The sequence below is a fragment of the Lagenorhynchus albirostris genome, chromosome 3 (genome assembly GCF_949774975.1).
Source record: "Lagenorhynchus albirostris chromosome 3, mLagAlb1.1, whole genome shotgun sequence".
Lineage (NCBI taxonomy): Eukaryota > Metazoa > Chordata > Mammalia > Artiodactyla > Delphinidae > Lagenorhynchus > Lagenorhynchus albirostris.
The window spans coordinates 89,570,619-89,582,459 of record NC_083097.1 but is presented as its reverse complement, the minus strand read 5'-3'; the positions used below and the strand labels follow the sequence as shown (position 1 = coordinate 89,582,459).

Here is an 11,841-nt window from a genome sequence, read left to right as displayed (position 1 = left end):
CATATTTTACTTAACAATATTTTTCTTCCTTCTTTTGTTTTCTGACATCTCAGTACATTCAAATAGTCAAAATGTTTAAAGTAACATCACCACAAATTTAATGAAACAGATCAGAACGTGGCCAGCATTGTCAGGCAAAAATTATACAATTTATGTGTCATAGAAAGTACCCACCCCTCCACCTCCCCCCAGCCTCTTCCCTTCCCCCAACCATAATATGGACACCAAAAGATTTAACAAGACTTATAAAAAAATAAGGCACATTTATTCTGATACGATAATTTTAAAATAGAAAACCCCTTCTCAGAACATCTGTATTCAAATGAGCTGTGTAAAAAGACACCTTGTGGTACCTAAAAGAGGTCATGGTACCTATGGAATTGCTCCTTCTATTTTAGTGACAATGGAATAAATTGCACCTATCCCACACTGTCAAGTAATGAAAATATGCCTCTTTGTCTACTACTGAATGAGTCAAAATCTGATATTTCTGGAAATACTTACAAAGGGTAGGAGGGGAGGGGTCAAGTGGTACAAGTGGTAGAAAAACACATAGTCAACTATGTATAAGGGTTGACGGATTGCACTTTTCCACATATTTCAACACATAAAATTTTTCTAACATGTATGAATGATTGCAACCATTTTGGCCATTAGCTATTACCCACCAGCTTTTTATTCCATTTTGGTAAAAATGGGTATTTTTGTAAGACTAACAAAGGGTCAGCAACATGAATACTTACAACAATCTCTTCACAACCCCCAACACAGATATAATTAGTTAACATTTAACCTGAGATACAATCTGTTGAGAGGTTGTCTTTAGACATTTCTTTGTTTGTTGCATCAATTCATACTGACGATGGTAGTTCATGGAAGGAACTTAAAAAAAAAAAGTTTATAGCATGGCTTTTTTTTTTTTTCCTCTCTTACTGTACTGGTTTAAAAAAAAAAAATCACAGATTTCATGTCCTCACAGTAGCCAGAAGCTAAAATAATGTGCTTCTTTATTGCACGTCAAACCAAGAAGTGTATAAAAGCCAATGCTTCCCAATCCAAATCTGAAAGCCAGGTTCACCTCAACTGGATTCGGAATGTGCTGATTTCCATGGGACTCAAGTTGATCTCACTTATATTTCGGGCGTCTGGAGGTGAATGCATCAAGGATAATGACGAAGGTATGAGACTTACAACAGTAAACTTGTTAAAAAGTTTCTGTACCAATATCTAAAAAGTAAATGATAAAAAAATTGCACGTTTAGAACAACTTTGAAGAAAGACTGGTAGCGCATCTATATATTCAGTGGGAGAAAAAGTGAAAAGTATGTTTGAAGTTCCCTTTTAATGAAAAATAAGGGGAAGGGGAGGGAGATTAAATCCACCTCTACATACTTGAACGTGGAGACTAACCCTGAAGGGAGACACAGGAAACTGTAACGGGAGGATGATGGGCTCTGGATTCCTTTTCTGTTGCTTGAGAACACATCAGGTGCAGGGGCCATTTTTTCAATAAAAGAAAGCACATCTATAGGCCAAGAAGCTTTAAACACATCTATATCCTCTTTCAGTCAATACTTACCCCTAACAGTGGTGCTCATCCACCATATTCCCTGTGCCCAAAGAGCCGGGAGATAGGACACAGGCTGCCACAAGGAAGGCCCATCATGTCAGTGAGTCCCATTTATAGGGTGGGGAGGTTGTTTAGAAAATACTGTCCTCACTTCTAGCAGGTTATTCTAATATGTCTCTCTGGATCGTATAACCCCCTAAAGACTCAATGCCTTAATGTTTGAGTACAAATGTTCACAAGCAAGTATTCTCAGATCATCACTAATAAGGGAGAGTGCAAATGTAATGAAACAAAGATATCAGTGCTTTCTTAGCACCAACCACATACAGGGTGAGGAACAGAAATGCAGAAGCTTATCTATCTAAGCAGATTTAGGCCCCCCTACTATATTTTCTTTTCTTTTTGGGTCCTATGCACATACTAATTTTGTAAGGCTGGAACTGAATTACTTGAGTCTGGGCTACACTATGTCTATTAGGTTTTGGAGAAGAGCTGGGTTCCCTGAGCTGACTTGGTGGAGGAGACCCGCCAGTGTGCTAGAATCAGCCCAAGCATCTTCTTGTAGTTACAGCTAGCTCAGAGCCACAGGCATAAGACTGGAGGTTCATTTGCTTCCAAGAAGAGTTCTCTGATGAGAACTGTCAGCAAGACCGACTTGAAGTCAGAAATGCGCAGCCACCAAGCAGTGGTCAGCCTGAGGATCTGTTTGGTCCGCAGAGTGTGGACTCATATGCAAATCTTGCTTAATCAGAAGATCTAGCCCTGCATCTTTCCCCTGGGGAAACAACTGACTGGAGCTAAGTACAGCTACCCTGGGGTCTTCGGTTGAGTTATCCCACTGGCCACAGTCTCATTGCTCCCTCTCTTCCCATACTGCAAGCCAGCACCCCACTTTAGTTACTGTAAAACTTGTCTTGGCCCCTGTAGGACTTGGGTTTGCCACTCCTGAACTGGATCATACATGACCATGTCCGAGAGAGGTGGAAATGAGGGGGTGGGCAGGAAGAAGGTGCTATGCAGGTTGGAAATGGAAGACCTAAGAATCGATGAGGACACTGCCTTCAAACGTGTACATGTTTGCCTATGCATTTTAATGGTGACAAGAAGAGACTGAACGTTAAGAAAGGGCTTTCTTAAGATGGGGAAACTTGAACTAATTTGAAGTTGAGGGGAATGAGTCAGCGAAGAGGCAATGAAACATCTCATTGTCAAGATTATCTGCAGAAAGTAAGGATTTCAAAGCACACTAACTCAACAAGCAAAAATAAGCTTTCAGCTCACCTTTCCCTGGGTAGTGGAACAAAGCAGCCCCGTGTCTCTGCTAGAGAAGCAGCAATCAAACCCCTTCCTGTGGAGGATCAAGGCTGCCTCATTGGAATGCTTGCCATCCACCTGCAAATGAGCAGAGCGCCAACACGCCACAGTGACATTAAGGCAAATACTGACACTATTGCATACCCTTGACGTAAGTGTCCCCAAACCACAAATGCTCATTTTATTGAAAAGTGAATCCAGGCAAATCCATTTCCATTCAGGTTCCATGCTCACTGTGCCCACCCACCCCCTGCTACACTCCCTCCCACAAGGAGGCAGGTGATATTATGTTCTAAGAATCCCTGTTAAGTCACTCAAGCCTTGGTTTCCTCCATAGTTCCTGAGGACGTGGGTTATCTTTCGTCCACATATTATATATCGTTTTATCAAAGTTTCTTCAAATAAAGCATTTTATTTTATTTTTAATAAATCCATCAACTGAATAAAGTATACCTGAATTTAGTCCTTATCTTGTCATTGAATGATATATTATCCATCTTAAAACTGAAACATGCTTCTTCGTTGAATACTAATTTTTGCTAATTGCATTAACATTTTTAATCTTTAATGTACTGGTTCATTATTTTTATATAAGAGGCATTTAAATTGAATTAGTTATGCTTATCACTTGCTAAGCCAACCACATTTATTAGATTGATATATCATTTAAATTCACATTACAGAAGCTATTCTTCTTGTGCAGGCAAAAAGGAAAATACTAAACATGGCAAGTCAGCTACAGGGATCAGTATACAGTTTCTTGCAATGAAATTTCTTGTACCCATTTAAGTAGCAATGTCACAAATGCTTCAAGTCCTTGAATATTTAAAATTACAACTATTTAATAAATTTTATGTTTTTAAACTGGGAAAATGTTTATGATAAATAAACTGAATTAAAAATCCTTGGAAAAGTTAAGAAGTGCATATTTATTCCAAGGAGAGTCATGTGCTGCTTGGCACTGACACTGTGACGAAATTGGTCCCTTTTTCTTTTTTGTGGCCACAGATATGAATATGCCCATGTTCTTGATCATCCTTACTAGGGCATAAAATTTTTAATGTGCTACAGAGACATCTTTTCTGAACAGCTGCCAGCATTCCCATCACTGATTTGATTTTAATGTGACTGAACAACTTAAAGCTGTCCTCACCTCAGATTCTTGGCTGGAATAACCTGTTTTATGACATTTAACACTGGTATTTTGCAGTGGTACTGCTGAAATTTTGTTTGAAGGGAGAGAAAAAAGTCATTTAAGGGATTCTGTGAGTCATCACAGGACCACATGATACACACAGTAGGTTGAAATCACATGACAGAGATTTCTAATGAAATTTCAAACAATTTCACAGTCCCAAAATGGCACTAAAAGAGCACATAAGAAAACGCTTTATTTATTATATACAGAAGGATAATAGTTGTGCCAATTGTGAAACCTTGGAATAGTCCTTTATTCTTCCTAATTGTCAGTTTCCTTGTCTGTAAAATGGAGCTAATGCATGTCTACCTCCTTCATGGAGTCATGGTGCGGGTTAACCCATTGAAAATACTATGTAAGGTAGCCCAGCTTATAGGACAGAATGTGCTAGTTAAGAAGCTGTAGAAATGAATGGTTCAGAATCTGAGCTGGGAGTCAGACAGCCTAAGATCTGTATCTTAGTTCTGCAATTTACTAGCTGCTGATTTCAGCAAAACAGTTTTTCCTTTACCATAAAAAAAAAAAAAAAAGAGAGAGATGAAATGAAATGAAATAGCGTAACAAGGACTTAGCCTAGGGTTTGGAGCAGAGGAAGCCCTCAGTATATTGTTATTGTTTCTATCAACATCATCCATCAAATAAATAGTGATTATTTTCATAGTAGTTACAAATTAAACAATATTCTTATCTAATTTCTCATTCACAAATTTCTTTTATTGACATCATAACTTTGTAGCTAAGGAATCAGGGAAGCTCCAAATTATATGTCCACAATTATACATCAAAATCATAACAGAACCCTGATTCAAATTCACAAATTAGATGCCCTCTTAATTAGACTCCAAAAGCACTTATCACTATTAACCTAAAGCATCTGGCCATCTTAACTCACTAGACCATCCTTAAAGAAACACTGATGAGCAGGCATTGCTAAAATTCCTGCACCACATTTGTTCTTGAATAATGAATATGTAAGGCCTTTAGCAGACTGAAGGTGACAAAAAATTGGGAAGGGAAACACTTTTGGAATTCTGCCACTGAATTCGATAAGAGATTTAAACAAACAATACAAAAGGAGAGATTAAAGTCATAAAAATTAATTTTTACCAATGGGAAAAAGTTTTACTTTCTCTGAAAACCAAAACCCTATCACTATTCATAAGGACTAAAACACCAAATGAAATGGCATTCATCTTGTGTAAGTTTTAAAAATCAAGTATTCATGAAAGTATCAGTTTTCAAGCAAAAATACCTGAGGCAAAGCAGCAGTTTTTCAGTTTCAAAGTCTGTCTAGACATTTTATTTCCAAGAAAACTGTTTTTCAAAGTAGGGAAACTGTGAATTTACCTTGAATATGTGTACAGGAAAACAGATACCTTCAAGTAGTCACACTATATACTCTAGGAGAGTAAACAAATTTTGAGAGACCTGTTTTTATATTCATTAACACATTAGTAGCATCCAGACCTCAGAAAAGAAGGGGAGGGTGTGGGGAAGAAAACTTACAAATTTTGAAATTGCACCAAGCACTGTGCTAGGTGAGCTTCAAATGAAGTGTCTTTGTAAAACAGTTCAGATCACCATTGAGACTGAACCCCTGCTTGGATGTTCCCAAGTTGCACCAGGAAAATCCACTGTAGAACTTATTTCAGGGGATAAACCAACATCTAGCTCCCAGACTAAGGGGGGGGCCTATGAAATGTCTCCAGCAACTGGGGGAACTAGGGGGGAAGGTGATCTGGCTTACCAAATGAAGCCATCAGGCTCAGAGAAAGCTAGACTGGAGGCAAGGTTTGGTTCCACCACGAATCAGTTAAGTGACTGAGTCTATCCTCTGAAAATTCAGGGAACTAGGTTAGACTCGTGACAAACCCCTTTGAGGATCCACCACAGAGAGGACAATAACAGTAACTGCAGCTAACACTTATTGAGCACCTGCTGTGTGCCAGTCATGTACAGAATGCTTTTCATGGATTAACTCATTTCATCTTGCAACAACCTTTGAAGTAGCTGACGTGATATACAAGGTGTATTGCTCTTTTTAAAGGTAAAGGAACACCCCTATCACAAAACATTCCCTCTCATACTCAAAGTGCAATTATCACTAATGACTCTACAACGGCCCTTCATGACCGTTCCCCATCAATGGCTGGTGAACACTTCTACGGTGTCCCATCATTATTGAGTAGACAAGAAGAAAACAGGCAGTGTGTTCCCTAACATTTTTAGCACTAGTGCTCCCCTCGTCTTCCCAGGCAGTATAAGGTTCTGAGTAGGGAGATCTGGAGTCAGGCTCGCTGCGGTGTGGCTCCCAGCACTGCCGCTTACTGGCTGTGTGACCTGGAAAGTTACCCCAGCCCTAGGTCAGTCAGTTTTCTCTTCCACACGATGGGGCCCAAATAGTGCCTACTTCCACAGTATTGTCGTGAGAGCTAAATAAGGCTCACGTAAAGCACTCAGGGTAATACCTGGCATGGAGACACTTCTAGGTACGTTGTTTTGGAAAATCTGAGGAATCAGTAATAAACTATATAAGGAATACACATCACAGTGACATCAAGATTTACTTTGGCAATACACTTCAACCTTCTCCAATTTATAAAAAAAACAGTGCCAAGATTTTCACTTCATTATTAGTAACAATCACAACTGCTTATGACTGAATGATCACAGTTGAGAACCTTTATTTGTCAAGCACTTAGTGCTTACTACATGCCAGCTGCTGCTCTAAATGCTTTACAAACATCAACTCATTTAATCCTCTCAGAACATCTCTAAGGTGGGTACTATTACCATTGCCTTGTTACTCGTGAGGAAACTGGGACTCAGAGAATTAAAGAGTTTTGCTCTAAGACACCCAGCCAGCAAGTACGGGGAATGCACTCAAACCTAGGTGGTCTGACTCCCAAGTCTGTACTTTCACAACTACATTCTCCTGCCTTTGCTCTAGCTGTGGATCCGTGCTCAGAGATACTTAGCTTGGAGGGCAAAGAGGAGGATTGCTTTTGACTTAATATAATGAAAGGCTATCAACTAAAGGAGATCCCCACCTCTGATCCGAGGCTGGAAAAAGGGAGTATTCATTAATGGTTCCAATAGAGCTAAAACCATGATTTACCATAACATATTCAGAAAGAAAGGTTTAGAAACTATCATTTCTATCCATCTACAACCCTCCCACCTATCCACTCATCCCATTTTGAAACAGGATTTAAAGTCTCTCTGAAAATTACACACACATCTGACAGTCTCTTCTAAGAAAAGGAAGAGCCAAATGTTCCTCTCCTGAGGTGGATGAGAACTCTGCAAAACGTGAGAGCTGAGCTACTCGCATCTCACACCAAAAGAAGCTGGATTTGCTCCTTACAAAAGTGAGGGTCACAAATCTGTAACGCCTGGAAGCTGTGCTAAACAGCATACGTACACACGTTGTTTCTGAGGAAGAGAGGGGTTGTAACTTTGACCAGATTCTCCAAGAAGAATGTGACCCCACCCTTCTCAGAGGATGTGTAAGTGGTACACAGATAAAGGCATAGCTAAACACCTGGTGGGAAAATTTCTCCAACTCGCCCAGATTCTTTGAAAATGCCAAACAACACTCATATTTCAGTGCATTCTGGCAGCTGGGAAGGTTAGAAAATCTCACACTGTGTTATAAGTCCTGAGACAGGAAATAACCAGTAGAAATTCATTTTCCAGGGCACTCGTTAAAATGTCAATAACAGTTATCCTGTTTTAATCAACAAGATAGCATGACAGAAAGAAAGGGGAAGGTGAATAGCTGTTCTCAGGTATGTACAACAAAGGACATTTTTTCCCACAATTTTCACCTTTCGAGAAGCTAGGGAGATCAATAAAGCACCAATCAATTCTTATAAGAAGGGCAAAATAAAGTAAAACCTTAAACTGCCTCTTACAAGAAAAGGAGGGGGTGGTATAAACAAGTTGAGAGAGAAAATCTTATTCAGTAAGTGGTGCTGATGTTGAAATGACTGGTTAACTATTTGTAAGAAACAGTTAAGCACAAATCAAAATAAATTCCATACAGAGTGAAGAGTTAAATGTAATACATAGCTATAGATAGAGAGTATAGATATAAAGATATATATCTAAAATTAAATTAAATAAAAATATATGTAAACATAAAAGCAGTGGAAACAATCTGCAAAAAAAAGTTGAAACAGATATCACTGTTCAAAACATCAAGGCAGAATGGCTCCATGAAGCCTAGATGAACAGCTTAATCAAGTTCCTCCTCATCTCTGGAATGTCAGCATTCCAGGATGAACCTTTCACTGTAGCCTGACCCATGATCCGTCCTCCCATGAGATTCTCCCAGCATCCTCTCTACCAAGCCTCTCTTCTCCCTAAATCATTACCCTTTCCCAATGACATCGTTTTCCCGTTTAGTGCACTTGAGTGGTCCTCTTATTCCCCAGTTTTCAAATCTTTATAGAAGCTTCGTTTTGTATCTCAAACTGTTGATAGTGTAAGAACAGAGGGTGATAAAGAGAGTTGGAGGCCAGGCATATAGGATGAGAAGGCTAACATTTAAATTCCTAGACAGGGGCTGGAGCATGCTGGGCCATACAGCTATGAGGCAGGGTTTTAAGAGATGTTTGTTTCCCTCTTCATCTGACTACAAATATATGACATATAATTAAGTTTTTTCCAAAAAAAATTATAAACTAGAAAAGCAAGAGATGCCTATGTAAAAATAAACTCATCTACCAATATAGAACAATTTCTGAAAAACGACTTTTTCTCCTTGAGAAACTGGACTTTAAGAACAGATTTAGTAAGTCTTAAAAGGTCAAATACCACCCTCTGAGGCTACGTTCAGCACCCAGGTTCAGAAGACCTGGATGTGGCTCCTGATTCTGCCATTTACTGCTGGGTAGTTTAATTTTAATCATTTAATTTCTCTAACCCTTACTTTCCTAATTTAGCCAATGGTGATAACTCAGCAATTTCTAGAATCATGAGAGTTATTAAAAATTACTGATTCCTAAGCTCTCCACACCAGACCTACAGAATCAGAATCTCAGAGATGGGGGAATCTGTAAAAGTCTCTTCTTGTAAAAATCTCCTCAGTGTGATCTGGACACAGTGACTCGGAGAATAATAGCTCGAAATGCTGAACCAGCTCAGTGGTTAGCAAACCTCCAGCCCCCACCTTCCTTCTCTCACTATTGCTTGAGCCCATAACTCCTTTCTCCTCAAGGAGTGAGGGAGACTGAGGCTTAGAACTGAGCAACCTTCAGACAGCAGCCTGGGCATGGGCAAGCAGAGGACGTGTCCTCTGTTACACAGCTGATGGGGGAGGTCAGAAGGGAAGACAGATGTGCCCTTATCATGTCAAGGGGGTCCTCAGACACTTTTCTCATGGAAATACTGTGAGGTGATGGTTAGGAAAATGCTTACTTAGATATAGGCCAATGTAGACCTCTAGTCTTGCTTGGAAGCAGCCAACACCTCTGTTTACATAATTTCAATGGGAAAAATGCACTGCAGTCTCTGAACAACTCATTATTGTATGCTGGAGGCTGCCAGCACACACAAAAAAACAAGAACACAATCCAAAATGATTAGCTCTGGCTTCTGGATTGAGTTATTTTTGTCTTTCTTTTAGTATAATCATGAAATTACACTTGACACCTTTTAAGTATCAAGCTTTCTTTGAATGAATACCTACATTAGCTTCCTTCAATGATTACTTTCCTATTATCAGAGGTTAGGGGACAGAGAGCAATTCTTTAAAGTATCCCTTCGGACTACTGGTAAGTTTTTCTTTTCCCCCTGCAATTTTATTATTTATTTATTTTTTACATCTTCACTGGAGTATAATTGTACTGGTAAGTTTTTGAACAACTGTTAGAAATACGTGCTAAGAGTCAAAGACTAACATAGAACTGGCACCAATTTATATGATAATGCAAAAAAGCCCCAAATATTTAGTTCTGATCACGTGTTAGGCATTAACCTATGCCTATGGTTAGGCATTTCAGTCTTTATTCTTCCTGGTCAAATTGTTAAATTGCTTTTATTCCCTCTGCTAAAACTCCAGTTTGCACCTGCGTTGGCATGTACTGTAAGCATCATCAGGATAACAATGTATGTCTACAAAGCACTTCTGTTTCAAAGGGCTCTCACAGCACTATTTCATCTGTTTTTCATACTAGACCTGAAACAGGCATATCTGATATCAGGCCCATTTTATAAATGGTAGCTGAGTCAGCAGTCACGCAGCCAGCAGGGAGTGAAGGTGGTTCACCTTCCAAAGGTGAGAAGGGCAATGGGAAGCCAGGTGGCTATAGCCAGCGAGGCCAGACTGCAGAGGGACTGAATGCCCAAGGGTCTAAATCAACTTTGTAGGCAATGGGATTTTTAATCCCGAAAGTGATTAGATTTGTATTACAGGAAGCTAGCCAACAGCAGGAAGAATGAAAGGAACAGGTAATCATAAAAAAGAGGTGATCTGGAAAACAAGCGAAAACCTTGGAGGGTAAAACCCTACACTCACCGATTCTGGAGTCAGCTGGTGCTGCTTCCAGAAAATAATCATGGGAAAGAGTCATCTAAAAGTGAGGCTAAAACTTCTCCATGGCCGCCATGGACCCCAGAAGCCCCTGGATCCCTCAGCTCGCTAATGTCCTCTACCATCCATGCCCCGAGGTGGCAGCCTGAGGCTCAGAGTCTGCTGTCTCCACCCTATCCATTCTCTTTAGCCCATGAATTAATGACAGGTTACCTCAGGGAGGCTGCCCATCTCTAGTGCGTTCTTTCCCTGAGTCAAAAAGTAGACCCACAAAAGACCATAGTAGAATCCTAGAGAGAACGCTCACAAGGTCCACTTGTCCAACAAATTGTCACCGAGCCCCTACTAGGTGCAGGCGCTGTTCTCGGCAGGGGGATACAGCAAGGAATCAAAGAACAGCCCAGGTTTCATGGCTCTTCCATTCTGACCAGCATCTCCTGCCTTCAGGCCTTCCACTTGCTCCTAACTCTTCCCAACCGCTCTACCCTCAGAAATCTGCATTTCTTATTCCCTGACCTCCTTTGGATTTTTACTCCATTATCACCTTTTCTGCAAGGCCTTCTCCAACCACGCTATTCAAATCACCTTCTCAAACTGCCCTTCCTTCCTTCTTCCCCTTCATTATAACACTTATCATCATCTAACATATGTTTCTCTTATTTTTTCATCTTCAATTATTTTTCTCCTCTCACTAGAATCTAAGCTTCAGAAAGGCAAGGGCTCTTGTCTGTTTAGTCCATGACTATACCCCAGTGCCTTTAGCAATAACTGGCATGTAGCAGGCATGAAATAAATCCTGAAGTTCACTCACGTGATCAAACAAGCCCTTTTGACACAGAGATACACACACAGGCCTCTAACGTTCACTTGCATTCATTATTATTAGACACATGTATTTTCCTACATAGTCAGGCGTAAGTTCCCTATCTTGGACATATAGTTTTAAAGCCCTAAATGTCCAAATTTGTAGGCATTGATCCTTCCTTTGTTTGGTTCTCTTCAGTTCTTTGTTCTTGAGCTAAACATTTTTTCCTCTTACACTCTCTTCCAACATGAACACTCTTCTTTTCGCACTCAGGCCATTTATTATAAGACATTTCCTACAGAATCTATAACCACTCACTATTTCCGGCTAAGTGGATGTCAATCCACAAGATGAAACAGCTTTACAAAACATAAAAATGATGTCAAACCTCTCATCTTTTCTTCTTTTCAAATGCA

General features: G+C 39.8%; 1 protein-coding gene across 1 annotated transcript in view; it reads right to left on the bottom strand.

Annotated features, from left to right (window-relative positions):
- Window positions 1–243: 243 nt before the first annotated feature.
- The window catches only part of MAN2A1 (mannosidase alpha class 2A member 1), a 159,684-nt gene continuing 148,086 nt past the window's right edge, over window positions 244–11,841 (bottom strand). Inside the window, exons 21-22 of the mRNA XM_060143376.1 lie at window positions 2,852–2,962; window positions 244–1,227 (exon numbers count right to left, since the gene is read on the bottom strand). Of these exons, the coding sequence (XP_059999359.1) occupies window positions 1,075–1,227; window positions 2,852–2,962 (264 nt within the window). The 3' untranslated portion in view covers window positions 244–1,074. The remainder of the gene's footprint in view (window positions 1,228–2,851; window positions 2,963–11,841) is intronic.